The sequence below is a fragment of the Hoplias malabaricus genome, chromosome 3 (assembly GCF_029633855.1).
Source record: "Hoplias malabaricus isolate fHopMal1 chromosome 3, fHopMal1.hap1, whole genome shotgun sequence".
NCBI lineage: Eukaryota > Metazoa > Chordata > Actinopteri > Characiformes > Erythrinidae > Hoplias > Hoplias malabaricus.
Window position 1 is genome coordinate 52,605,422 of NC_089802.1, and position 14,908 is coordinate 52,620,329.

At 36.5% G+C, this 14,908-nt stretch overlaps 1 protein-coding gene across 2 annotated transcripts; it reads left to right on the plus strand.

Annotated features, from left to right (window-relative positions):
• The first annotated feature begins 3,570 nt into the window (after window positions 1–3,570).
• Window positions 3,571–12,773, plus strand: os9 (OS9 endoplasmic reticulum lectin). Of its 2 annotated transcripts, XM_066666234.1 has the most exons (15): window positions 3,579–3,805; window positions 4,363–4,539; window positions 4,995–5,058; window positions 5,238–5,314; window positions 5,411–5,509; window positions 5,679–5,880; window positions 6,168–6,326; window positions 6,424–6,518; window positions 7,778–7,820; window positions 7,998–8,089; window positions 8,230–8,445; window positions 8,916–9,141; window positions 9,722–9,928; window positions 10,674–10,783; window positions 11,085–12,773. In XM_066666234.1, the coding sequence occupies exons 1-15, from the start codon at window positions 3,656–3,658 to the stop codon at window positions 11,220–11,222; spliced, it is 2,055 nt and encodes a 684-aa protein (XP_066522331.1). In that variant the 5' UTR covers window positions 3,579–3,655; the 3' UTR covers window positions 11,223–12,773. The 2 variants fall into 2 exon arrangements, with proteins under 2 accessions (XP_066522332.1, XP_066522331.1); XM_066666235.1 differs by lacking the exon at window positions 9,722–9,928 and having other exon boundaries at window positions 3,571–3,805.
• The last annotated feature ends 2,135 nt before the right edge of the window (window positions 12,774–14,908 follow it).

Here is a 14,908-nt window from a genome sequence, read left to right on the forward strand (position 1 = left end):
GCATCCAGTAGAGTTTTACGGCCTTGACCCTTACGCACAGCAATTGTTCCAGATTCTCTGAATCTTTTGATGATGTTATGCACGGTTGATGATGATAACTTAAAAGTCTTTTCTATTTTACGCTGGGTAACACCATTCTGGTATTGCTGCACTATCTTTGTGCACAACAATGGTGGAATTGGTGATCCTCTTATCATCTTGGCTTCAGAGAGACGCTGACACTCTGAGAAGCTCTTTTTATACCCAATCATGTTGTCAATTGACCTAATTAGTGTTAATTGATCTTCCAGCTGTTTGTTATATGCTCAATTTCCTTTTTCCAACCACTTATTGCTGTCCAACTTTTTTTGGATTTGTTGACACTGTGAAATTTTGAATCAATAAATTTTTCCTTTAAAATGTTACATTTACTCAGATTAAACTTTTGATCTGTCATCTATGTTCTATTACGAATAAAATATTGAAATTTGTCATCTCCACATCATTGCATTCAGGTTTTATTCACAATTTGTTTAGTGTCCCAACTTCTTTGGATTCTGGTTTGTAAAGCTTGTGGTGAATACCAAAAAGTCTAACTAATATTTTTAAGGAATTTAAGCCATACTTAAACAACTATTAAAGCTACACTATGCTGTATTTTTTACCTTAAAATTTGAGCTTCAAAGTCATTGTGATTCCCTGACCTTTAATAGAGAGACTCGAGGTTCAGTCTTGGTTCAGCACTGAAGAAACTGCACTGTGAAACTTTTGGAGTAAGTAAGTTATGAAGATACTTCCTCATTACGTTCCTTCCCCCTTGATTTCAGCACAGTGCTGTAAAAGTTATTTACACTCTGCAACTGTAGATGGGGGCCAGGAGCAAAAAATAACAAATCTTACCAAATCTTGTGTTCTTTTAAATAATCATTTCTATAAAAAGCAATGTGATTAAGCAAAGGTGCTGAAGATGAAGACAGTGTTTTGTTCACTTCAAAGGAGCAATCTGTAATACTGTAATACAGCAAGTGTTAAAAATGGGAAGCACAACACAGATTCCAAACACTGAAGAGAACAGTCTACCCTTGTACCCCTCCTCCCCAGATGTAAAGCTCAACTTGTTTCCTTTCAACCATAAATGTCATTTTTATATTTGCTTCTTGTTTCAATTTCATGCATTCAGAAATTTAGTTACATCGTGTATGGGTCAGTTTATGCGTCTTACAGCCATTATTCACAAGTTTCTTAGTTGGACTCTCCATTCCACTTCAAATAGTCACTATTGTGATGCTGAATATAGAGCTAGATTTTGAAATTATTTTTTTTAAAACAACTTCCACCACTTTACCCAACTAAAACACACTGACCAAATAAACATGTCATTCAAGCATCAACCTATCCACATGAAAGGCTAAACATGTTTTCCTGCATTTACAGGTTTTACGGTTTAAATCCACCTTAATGCTTTGACTGGATGAGACTGGTGTTATCGACTATTCTTTAAAACATAACAATTAGGAGACAAAGACTTGCTTCTAATTCACAAGTTTCATACTCATATATTTAATTCAGGCTTAAATGGGTAAATATTTGAGTAATAGACAACAATGTGAACCTGAGGATCTTTTTAAAACACCACAGTATGGTGAACACTACAGTATTAAAACCATGTAAAAATGTGTGTGTTTAGGTAAGAAGGGTGTATTCACTTCAAATTCATCTTCTGTAGCCATTCCATTCAGAGTCTACCCATATATACTGAACAAAAGAATGGAAACAAACAAAGACCAATGTGCCACTCCATCACAGGAAACCACACATTGGCTATTTAACGCACACAAACAGGCATACACACACTCACACCACATTTACACACACCTCTGGAGAATAATGTGCAGGCAACATTTGTTTTTGGATTGTGGGAGGAAGCTGGAGCACATGGAAGCAACCCCTGTAGACATGGAGAGAACTGAACTTTTGTTTTTTTTTTGTTTTTAACTTGCTTTTGTTTTTACAGCAGTTTACAACAGGGCCTAGCCCCAAGGGATCAAGCCGGGTGATTGTGGTAAGATAAAGCTCCCTTTAGATTTAGAAAGAAACTTTTAGAGGAACCAATACTCAGAAAGGACATCTATCCTTTAAATATCACCAGAGAAAAACACAAATTAAGTATTATGTTAAGTTATAATGAGTACCATTTTTTGTTATGCCATGATCTACATGTGGTATTACATATAGTAGTAGTTGTGTAAATAAAGAACAGTCTGAAGAAGATAAGAGTGTATAATTGTAATGAAAGCCCAATTTCAGCTGTCAGTTGGGGTGTGTAGAGGAGACATTTTCAGACACATGCAAATGGCTCTATGAGAGATAAGCAGGAATTTGCATATCTTGAAGAATGTGTGGTTACAGCTGTCCGGATGACAGACTATAAGGCCACACTTCATGATGCACTATGAAAATATCAAAAACTGTAAATGAGAAGCTAAAATATATATGGGTATTTTTTTTTTTGTTGTTGTTGTTGTTGTTTTGGTTCTGTCTAATAGGCCAGAGTAAATTTCTTTCAACTAAGCTCTTGTGCAGACATTTATCATTCCATTAGTTTTTTTTTTTTTTTTTTTTTTTTTTTTTTTTTTTTACTGTATTTTCTACATTTGTCCAAAATGAGTGAATAGGATTGTCCAACATTAGTGTGTTTGGGCAGGGATTAGTTTAAAATCCAGTACAACTGAGCCTCAAGAGCAGGACTAAAAGCACAATTTTTAAATAAATTTAAACATTAATAGCTCCTCAGTGCTATAAACAAAATTTGGAAAAAATGACATCACATTTAATAACATTTGATGCTGATACTGGTTTATAATATAGTGGTAAATCCCAAAATTAAATTGCCTATATTCTCAGAATGCAATTTTTGTTACTATTGATTAAAAATATATTTGCTTCATGCAGTATGTAAGTGTAACATCATGCTTGTTTTTGTGTTGTAATAAAAAGAGCATACAGCAATTTAGCACCATTGATTCATGCTGAAGGAATGTTTCAGTGTGGCCTGCTAGTTAAAGAGGCACAGTGGAGGGCAGCAAACCAGAACGGAGGTCGTTTACACATCAGTTTTAAAGGCAAATAACTAGAAAATAAAAGCTGTCAGAAATTAATTTGATATGTCTGTTTTGCCAGCCACCCATTGTCCTTTACTGTTAAAATGAACCATATTCATTTTGAATGATATTAACTGTTCTCCAGCGACACATACAGGCGGCTGAAAGTAAAAACAACCGAGAACGCTGCGCTATTTATTCACTTATTCATTCATTATCTGTGTGCTTATGTGTGTGATTATAAGTGCTCATCCAGTTCAGGGTCGCGGTGGGTCCAGAGCCTACCTGGAATCATTGGGCGCAAGGCGGAAATACACCCTGGAGGGGGCGCCAGCGCTGCGCTATTTAGTCCAATAAAAGTCATTGTCGTGTCTCATGGAGTACCCGGTCTTACTTGTTGTCCAATGAGTGTGTGTTCTGCATATGACAGACGTTAAAAGTCTCCAATCGTAAAGCGCTTTATTTCGACGTTGTCCAATCCACGTTTCTATTCGCGCGATGTAATCGTTTCCTAACAAATAACAAGGGAAGTGACTGACACCAGTTTTAACGTCAGTTTGGGATGTGACGGAAACATGGCCGCTTCCTTGGTTCGGTGTCTGAGAGGGTTGTATGTTTTGTTCTTGATATGTCTTCTCTCTGCCTCTGCCTTTCTGAATTTAGAGGAGTTGAATGAGATGAAATATGGAATCCAGATCCTACCGGACCCCGTCATTAAGGGGCAGGTAAGAACGTATTCCGGAGAGTTCATCGTTAGATTTGGTTTGTGTTTTGGTTAATGTAGCGGGAAGCTAAACGGAGAGAGACAGCTCAGTAACACTGAACCAAACGCCGCTCGCTGACAAGCACACCGTCAATAAGTCATCTGTTTTCGTCTGTGTGAGACAGTCTGTTAAATTATGTTCGCTTGAGATTTCAGCTAGCCGTAATGAATAGCGAGAATCTTAGTCAGAACATACTGTAACTTAACTCCATGCTTTCTAATTCATGTGTCAAATTGACAGCCTATTATTGAAGGAGAACCCCTAAATTTTCTCCACATTTCTGAAGAAATGAGTCAATAATATATCAAAGCAGTCCTTCACTTTGACATGCACATATTAGCCATTTCATAAGATACTAAAGTTTTCAAGAAAAATGGAAGTTAATTTAGCTGGCATAATAACAAATCTACGCATATGCAACTATCAAACCAAGGAAAAAATTCTTATTCATAATTATACTTTTTCTATTCTTATCTGTATTTCCCGTTGTGTCTCCCAATCTCTGTTTTCTTTGTCAGATGGAGGATGTGATGTTGGTCTCTAATAAGTTTAAGCAGCTTTATGAGTGTCGCTTGCCTGCTCAGGCAGTGCGTTTTCACCAGGATCCTGTGTCAGAGGCAGACTCTCAGGGCTACAATGGCCCGGGAGTCCCAGAGCTTCTTAAGCCAATGCAGACTGCACCCTGCCTAGTCAAGGTAACAACCATCAATACACTTGTACCAAACAAAAATTAGTACATAGATTTAACTGTGGGACGGTGGTTAGGAAACTGGAAGGTTGCCGGTTCATTCCCCAGAGCCGTAGATCGTGACTGAAGTGATTTAACCCCCAACTGCTCCCTGGGTGCCGTGGCTAGGGCTGCCCATCACGGCATGTGTTGCTCACTGCCCCGTAGTGTTCAATAGTGTGTGTGTGTAAATGTGTGTCTCACTGGACGGATTGGGATTAATGCAGAGAACAATTTCCTCTGTTTGCAAGCACGGTGTCCAATAAAGTGATATAGAGTGAAGTTGACAACTATATTTAATGAAGTATATCTCTATTTTTATAGTTATTGACTGCAGCACATCTCAAATGTCCTAAATGGATGTTTTATATATATATATATATATATATTATTTTTTTTATTATTATTTTTTTATGTCTACAGACCAAAGACTGGTGGACCTATGAATTCTGCTATGGCAAACATATTAAACAGTACCATTTGGAAGGTTCAGTATGATTTCTCATTCTATTTTTAATATTATGAATTTTACCCTCTTCTGTTTAGTTATTTGTGCACTGAATTTTGCAGCATAACACTGCTTCATGAGAAAATAATACATTTGATCAAATATAAGATAGAATAAAAATGTATTAATAAAATTTGCTTATTCATTTTTTTTTCTAGATTCAGAGATCAAGGGTGATGTACTATTTCTAGGTTATTTTGAGTCTGAATTTGACTGGACCAATGAAACTGCTAAGGTGAGATACAGTTATAAATTTGAAAATGTTGTTGTCATTTAATTTATAGGGTCCATTTTTGCTTTGCTTACATCTGTCTCCCGCCCCTACCTGTAGGCCACTAAGCAACACAAGCTAAAGAGATATCACAGTCAATCTTATGTCAATGGCTCAAAATGTGACCTGAATGGCAGCCCCAGGGAGACAGAAGTCAGAGTGAGAACACACACGATCACATTCTAATTCTTAATCTTTATGCATGTATTGGTGATATTCATTTATTTTCTTTTTCCTAAAATAAATATGTTAGAGAGTGACAATGTTAAGTAATCTTACAGATAGTAAGAGATGAATGGCCTTTTTTTTCCCCTTTTGGCCTGTCTAGTTTGTGTGCGAGGAAGGTTCAAGTGATTTTATAGCTCGTGTGGATGAGCCACAGTCCTGCCGTTATGTTCTCACCATACACACCTCTCGAACATGCCAGCACCCACTCCTACGTCCACCTTCATCTGCAAAACCCCAGAGCATTGTGTGTCAGCCTGCCCTCAGTGCCCAGCAGTACATGGACTATGTAAAAGCCCAAGTCTGTGAGTGAAATTTTAAATGGGACTGCAGTTGATGAATGCACAGTGTAATGAGCACAGAAAAAAACACTGTCACATGCTTCCTCATAATTAAACATTATTTTTAGAAATTCAATTTGTGAATTAATTTTCTCTCCACATTGACCTCTGTCTCTCACTCTGTCTGTCTTTTTTCTGTCCCTCTGTCTCCACACACACACACACACACACACTTGGACTCACACTTGCATATGCTCTTTGTCTGTGTATGTGGATGGGTGGCTATATCTGCATCTTGCACCTGTCCTCAGCTGACACTAAACGTAAAGTGGAGCAGATCTCTGAAGAGTTAAGGACCCTGGATCAAATTTTGTCCAAAGATGAAAGCAGTGAAGGAGCAGATAAAGACATTATGGATGAAGAGTCCTCAGTACCTGTTATTAAGCCTGATTCAGTGACTCAGGACAACAGTAAGTCTGTGATTGTGTATCTTCCGGGAAATGTAAATGATTATGACTTCAATTTCTTGGTAATCAATTCGGAATGTTTGTGCTTCTGTCATTGCAGAGGATGAATTAGCAAATGAGGAGCCAGAGGATAGAGATTTCTGGGAGGGTGTCACTAAACCAGAGAAAACTGAGCCCCACACACCTGAGGCACAGGTAAATTAAAACCACAACCTCTATGGTCTACACATGAATGGAAAATATATAAATAAACAATTAATAAATAATAAATTTAATAGTGAAAAAAAAAAACTGGGAACCAACACAAATGTTTGAGAGCATTTCTGAAAATTGAACACTGAATTTGGACACACATTCATATGCAAATTAGCCTTTCTAACATTACATGTTTTCACATTTAAAGGAACACTATGTAGTATTTCTACCTTAAATGACAGTTTGTGAATAATTGTGTTGTTCCACAGCACTGTAATAGGGAGAATAGAGCCTTGCTGGGTCATCTGCTGGTTTACGGGACTAAACATCTTCTGAATCATGGGGTGGAGGGCTCTAATGAGAAATGTGTAACGCTTTATAACACAAATGTCATGGGTGGTTACCTAGCTACAAGAAGAATTTAGCTTGGTATTCTCAATATGGACATTATGGCAGAGAGGGAGAGAGAGGTTGAGCGGCCATGCAAGAGCTAATGCTGGACTGAATTTACAGAGTAGAGTGAGCTGAAACAGGCATGAGGACACAAGTCAGAGTAGCAAGTATTTGTTGGCCTTTTTTTTTTTTTTCTTTTTTTCTTTTCCTTCTTCTTCTTCTTCATGTGTAGTGGTGTTAGTTGGTGATAAGTTTTGCTTGCGAAAGTGTTATCACGTTTTTGAAAGGGTTTGCAGGGTGCAGTTAATATGGAGACTAAAAATGTCAGTCATATTAAACGACCGGGCATAATACACTACAAGACTGCAGCCTTCTAATCAAACAACCCACACACGTCCCTCAAAAATGTGAATGGCGTTACCTAGAAGATATAAGCATGAAAGTCAGCATGGGCTGTACATGCTGAGGTGAAAGTTGGAAGTAAGAAGATTGAAGCACATTTTGGCTACATTCCACTTTAAGTTCTTTAGATGTGTAAAGTATCAGATGTGGAACAGTAGCAGACTCCACAGTGTAGCTTCTACATCTTTTAGGGTGGAATGGAAAATTTAAAATAAAGTTTTAATGGGTTAAGTGATGTCAGTTTTAGACCTGAATTACATGAATGACTGAAATACATACCTTGAATAAATAACCTTTTAGGTGTGTATGTAAACTTAAATTATAAATAGTTTCTTGGGGAGAGATCTGAAAAAACTTACTGACCTACTATTGCACGAACTTAATGGCAAAGTAAGTGTTTTGCTCAAATGCAAATACTATAAAAATGTGTATATGATTTATTTATTTTTAAATTTTTTTTGCAGGAGTCTGATGCTGCACAGGATAACCAGCCACAAGACAATGACTGTAAGAGTTAAAGCTTTACATCACTTTAAAATGTAACATGGGGAATTAATAGACCTTCCTTCATCTTTATTCTCTTCAGTCTAGAATAGACACTTAGTTATTTAGACATAGTTTCTGTATATTAAATTCTATTATCATTAGTAGAATTTTTAACAAAACCTGTTTCTGTGTGTTTAGTATTTGGGGAAGAAAAGTTTAATTTTAAAATAATCACAGACCCTGCTGACCTGATGAAGTTTGTACAGCACCTCAGGGAGAGCAACAGAAAAGTGAGCACTACAGACTGTGACTTTGCACAATATTTTCTAATTTCACACATTGAGCCCTAATTTTTTTGTGCATATAAAAATATTCTCTTTACAATGTATCATTTATATTCCATTTTACCCAATCTGGATGCACCTTTTAGAATAAGAATACACAGCAGAAAATTGAGAAAAGACAGTTTTCCTCACAGAAGAGTGAAAGAGAGGAGGGGAATGAGGAGGATGAAGACGAAAAAGATGAAGATGAACAGCTGCTAAAGGAGTTTGAGGAAGAAATGGGAGATATTACTGTGCCATCTTCCAAGATTGAAGAGATTAAAGAAGAAATGCAGAAGGAGTTTGATAACATCATACAAGAGGTATGGGTTTATACTTACCATTAGTAAACTTATGAGACGTTAATGTTGCGTATATTGAGATTTATGTGTTATTTGCACTCCAAATCATATTGGTGTTTCTAAAATATACCAAAGATTGTCAACGTATTTGTTAGCAGATATTTAGCTGTGATGCTTTGTTATATGTACCATTCATTTATATTGTATATTTGTAAGCACAATTTTTCCAATTATTTTGCTTAAAAATTGCAGTGAAGGTATCAGGGCATCCTTACTCTGTTTCCCACTGTTCTGACACAGCTGGCATATGTGTTGAACAAACAAATTCATTTGGAATTTTGAAAGTTAATAAATGCTTTTCTGGTGCATCTATATGTAGTTCGTACTCATGGTACGTTTTAAACGGGTGGAAAAAAACGTTATTATGAATTTATTTAAAATGTGGGGGTTTTATGTTTGTTTTTCTTTTTGTTTTGTTTGGTTCCCACCAGGCCCAGCAGGAGTTGGAGACTGAGGGTCTTAAAGGGGAGTTTGATCGCTCTCAGGCAACACAGACTCTGGAGAACACGTTGGGTAAACTGCTGGATCGTCTCGAGGATAAAACTGGCCAGGATGCTGACTCAGATACAGAATCATCTACAGATATGCAAAAAAACATGCAAACTCCGTCAGAGAAAGAGGAGAGCGCCAGCCCCAGTCTTGTCCCCAAAACCCCAGGTAAGCTAGATTAATAGATTAGGGCAGGGTCATGTCAGACTGGAAAGCTGGTGTCCTGTACCATTTGGGGGTTTTCCACCCACCCAGCAACTATCAACCTGCAATTAATTGGAAGAGATGAACCAGATGATTTTTAGTAGAGAAATTGCCAAAAGCACTAGACACCAGCAATCCAGGATTTGGATTTAATAGCTTTGGTATTGCGCCAAAGGTTGTATTGATTATGTATGAATATGGGCATGATAGAAGTGTTGGTAAATTTGTAGATATTGCATAAGTATTGATCCTCATGTTATTTATTCATAGTATCTGCGTGTGTGTGTGTGTGTACATATGTAGATCAGCATAATTCATGTTCATGATTAATCAGCATTTTCAATCAGTTCATGATCAGTTTCTGTTTCTCACTGTGTTTCCCTGAAAAAGTGGATTCATACATGTATACAGTACAAAACATTGATACATTCTCTGGCACAGTACCTTCACCTAAGCAAGGACTGGAAAAGAGTGCGGGTGAATTTTCACCTTTGCTAGAGTAACATGCCACCCTCCTCCCCCTTTCTGTCTCTTGTCACCTCAGCGCGGGAACATGGCAGTGGGGAGCAGGTAAAAATCAGGGTGACTAAGTATAAGGTGAGTGACGACGTGGCTGCAGGAACAGTTGCCGAGGGCGATGGTCGTGAGGGAGGTGTGAAGGTGCGAGAGCTGGGCGAAAGTGACCCTCAGTGGCAGCAGATTCAGAAAGTGGTCAAAGAACAGCTAGAAAAAGCTGGCATCAAGGCCGAAGGTAGGCCAGAGCAAGTCCTCAGCTGTGCTTTTGGCTTGAATTTTTTTCCAAACTAACCCTGTTTTTCCTTTTCTGAGTGGCCACTCTAAGGTCTTCATGCCTTCTAAAATAGGGTGTGATAAGCAATCCTTGTTTAGAAATTCTTTTCCTAACAGATTAAATGTGACAGCAAAAATGACATAAGAATGTCACCTGTAGGAGTAGGTGGAGAGATCAATTTGCCGAATTTTTACCGAGCTGAAGGTGTTGGAAGGTCAAATGAACAAGACAAATTAACACATTTTTTCAGTCCATTTATTCATAAACTAAGTTGTTTTCACTGTCGAGATTTCTTTGTCCTGAGAATTTTTTAAGGCTCAGTTTTTATTCCAGATCAGTTTATTAAGCTTATTAAGAACCACTCACCTACATCATTGAAGTTACTGGCACAACATGATTAGGAATGACGCAACTGATGCTAAAACTCTAAGCCCAATCATTATCTATAAACTTATTGTTTTTGTATGTCATCATCCATCATCTCCCACATTCATGCATCTTTATCTTTCCTTTTCATTTCTCTTCTATGTTGGTGCAAGTATTCATGAAAATACTTGCCTTCTGAGTTTGTAACGTGTAAGATTGTGTGAACATTTATATAAATATTAAGATAAATATTTGATCTTATTCTCATGTATCACTATTTTTAGGGGGTGTGTGTGAGAGAGAGAGATTGACGATAGAATGGTGTATTTATCCGTTTTAGGCAAGATTGAAGTAAAGATTTTAACACGTAAATCGGCAGAGGAAGCTGGTGACCAGTGGTTAAGTGAAGAAGATACCAAATCTTTTAGAGAACTCCTCATAAATCTACTGGTATGTATGCCCATCTTACTGTATTAACAAATGCACGAGACCTGTGTCAGTGAACAACATTGACAAATCCTTTTAACACACTTCCATTTATATGTAAAGAACTGAACCCTGATATGTGAAAGAGAATATCTCATTGATTGGATTACCTGAGGCTAGATTTGAAGAATAATAGAATTTAAGCCTTTGCATTTGTTTAATTTATTGGCCAACATCTGACAAAATCAGAAATACTAAGAAATACTATCAATGTTGTGTGGACCTGTTTATTTATTTCTCATGTGTCTTCTTTTTACACGTGTAGACTGGAGGGACAGAAGAAGTTTATAAGGAGCAAAAAAGGCAGCAGGAGTTGGAGAACAACTATAGATTTGTTTGGGGAGAGAAACAGGATGAGGGTCAATCTGCAGGAACTAGTGATTCAGATGAACTGGATTTCTGAAACTCTTTCCCCTTCACTTCTAAAAGGCTTGGAGAGGTGGAGGAGAGCCACTGTATACTGAATACAAGAGAATGTTGGCTGTAGTGGCCTTGCTTGGACTGCAGATTTTCAGACTCTGTGGTTGTCCTTTCCATGTAAGAATTGGGGTGTAAGTTCCTTAATCATTAGATTTTGTTCTGAGTCATGTGAAAACTTTTTGGGTGTAATAAAACATTCCTCTCAAAGCCCTCACACTCTACAAAGATAACAGTTAAAGAGTAATTTTTTTTTTCATTTTTTTTTTTGTGCTGATGCTGCCTACTTTCTCTACCCATTCAGTACTATTTTACATCACTTTGTGGTGTAATGTGGTGTGGCACAGGTGTGACTAAAGACTCTTAGTAATGGTTGTCTCTTTTTTGAGAATGGCATTGCTTCATGAAGTGACAACTACAATTTCATTGCATTTGTATTTAACAGTCTCTTTAGTTTTATATTTTGGTTAATAGTTCAGTAACAGCCACCTAGAAATTAAGGGGGTTTTTTTTCTGATTTTTTTTTTTTTTTTTGCTTATATATTAAAGAGACCAATAGACATTTAGGAATTATTTGTGAAATTATTTCCCCCTAAATAAGCACTGGAATGTTAACTAAGGTGGTACCAAACAATACAGACATACATTAAAATGCATAGAACAGAATTATCTTTAAAGGAGTGATGCTTTACATATGCATTGGTCTTCACACTGCTAAAGTGTGCTACAACATGTTATTACAAATAAAAATATATTGCCCTGTTAAGGAAAAGGTGAGCTTTAACATACCAGAATCTGGTGCCTGTGATCCTACCCAATATTAGATATTTAGTAGTATTCTGAAGATTCCCTTAGAAGCAAAATCTTTCAGCTTTAAGGCACCTCCTCAGATATTTCAGAAGTCCAAAAAAATGAACCTGAAGGCAGGCTTTTCAGTCATAGCTTATTGTATCTAAATACAGATTGAAAACCCTTCACAAAAGGTATAACTGCTACGAATGTGAGCTATTTATTTACATTTTATTTTAATTTTTTCTGTTCTGCAAAGTCCCAGCAGTTAAGGGCTCTTTTTGTGTGAACTCTGTGAATAGCTTTTTGGTTGGTTGTACATATGTCATGTTGTTGAAGTGTCTGATTAGCTTACTCTTAATGGGATTCTGCATAATTTGAGTAAAGCTAGATACAAGCACACTATCTTCTTTTGCTTAAGTTACACTCTGTGGTTTTGGAGTAACAAACTGAAGGAATCAGAACTTTAAATCCAGCAGCCAATAGTCAATGATCAGAAAACTGAAGAATTAAAAAATTGGCATACATTGATTTATGATAGGCTAAGGAATGTGTTTGAAATAATCAGTCTTTGAGAATAAATATAGGTTACTATGAATCACAACAAAGTGTAGCTTCAGACACTGAACACATTTGTAAATTGCATGGTTTATGTGTTTTTATCCATGCTGTTTGTCTGAGATTCTGCCAATTTATTTTATTTGTTGGGCTCAAAATGTTCATAAAATTGTTTAAAAATAAACAGAAAAGCGAGTTTGTATTCACTAGTGTGATCATTAACTTGTTTCTGTCGTAAAAGTTCATGTTATGAAAGATTCTGGTTATATTCCTTGATCATTAAGATGTTTAATTTTTAAAATACTGAGCTATTCTTAGGCATTTATTATTTTGCACAGGCTGACAAAACTCAACACATCATAAAACATTCCAGTTATACAGTATCCATCTTTTACTTTCTCTATCTGACATTATTTACAGAATAGGAAAAAAATCTTACAGTTTGTGTCCCCTCTGGAAAGAAGTATTGATGCTCGTCATTGATGCATGACTTCAGTAACATAAGACTTGGTATGCTGATATTTAAATGAAGTTTGAACCCTGCATTACAGTTAAATAGTGCAGAATCTTTTTAAATATGAAAAATGCTTATTTGATTTTAACTTATAGAGATGAGATAAAATTATAAACCGAAAATATCCAGTGTATTCAAATAGCAATGAAGTAATAAATAAGGAAATATTTTAGGGCATATTTTAAAGATGTGAAGTATCTGTGTAAAGAAATAGTGGGCACAGTATTACTTTAAATGTTTTCAGTAACCATGGCTTTATAATATAGGTTCTTACACTTCTGTCTTTTCAATCTGCTACTATCTGCAATTATGGCATATGTTAACTGCATTTTGTTGCCTTGAACCGAGTAATGACAATGTATCTATCTTAAACAGTAAGCAAATACTATATATGGTTTTTATTACATATGATATATGAGGCTGATATCAGCTTTTCATTTGTTTCTTATTTGCAACTTTTATTCGCAAACCTTTAGATCCCCCTTAATGGGATAAGTTATGGGGCCAGTATTGGCTGTAGTTGCCAGGTTTTTTTTAAATATCCAGATCATCCTTAAATAGGCAACTATGCAAATCTTAAGTTAGTTTTTGAAATGCCAGCCTTATTCCTCATTTAAAACACAAACCACATTTAATCTTTTTTTTTTTTTTTTTTTTTTTTTTTTTTTTTTGGGGGGGGGGGGGGGGGTCCTTGCTTATTTTCAGTAGAAAATTAGCCAACTCTGCATCTGTCTTGTAGTCTTGTATTCTCATTAGTTTCTGTCCCTGGTCATGGAGGTTCCAGAAGGATATTGACTTTTTATGTCCCGCAAAATCTAACGTTATGTCTGTTCCCTTGTTCACTTCTGTGGCTGCCGCATGCTATGTTTGTCTGCAATTGTGTATGATACTTGGCAACCCAGGGTTTGGAGACTGCGATTAGACAGAAGGCAGGATCATGGCCAACAGACAGGTGTGCACCAATTCCGTAAACAATAATTCTAAACAGTTTTTGAGTATGAAGCATAGTATAATTAAGTGTAAAAACTGATTATACTGCCCCCTCCAGGGTGTATTCCTGCCTTGCACCCAGTGATTCTGGGTAGGCTCCAGACCCACTGCAACCCTGAACTGCATAAGTGGTTACAGATAATGAATGAACTGACTGTACTAAAAAAAAATCCACAGTACATAGAACCAGTAAATTTTTGAGTATGGTAATGATGAACACTATTGTCCCAAAATCCAACTGGAAATTGAAACTGAGGACCTTCTCATCTCTGGAAACTATACACAGATAGTTCCTTAAATGTAAGACAGAGTGGCATGATATTATCGATTTTATCTGACATACAATGCACTATTGTATTGCAGAAATCATTATTATTATTTTTTTTACCTAAACTGTGCACCACACAGTATGGAGGGAGATATTTGAATTTCAGGTGAACAGCTTTGCAGGTGCAGCTACGTACAATGTGTGTTGTAATAGCAGCAATTCATCAAACCTTGTTGGTACAAAACGGTCAATATTTTATGTATTAGTCTGCTGAAGTCACACTTTTAAGGATGGTACATACTCTATAATTGTGTAGCACACAATTGGGATGCAGCCAGCTCCTGAATGCATACTTATCAAAGGAGAAAATCCTAGCTGTAGCACTGCTGTCAAAGATTCCAGTGCTTAATCTTAGCCTGTTTCGGTAATATTTAATTACAGATATATATATATATATATATATATATATATATATAAATGATTTAGTACAGTAAATATGATATACTGCCCCTTTAAATCCTCTGGTCATGGAAGTGGCTTATTGTGCGCATGC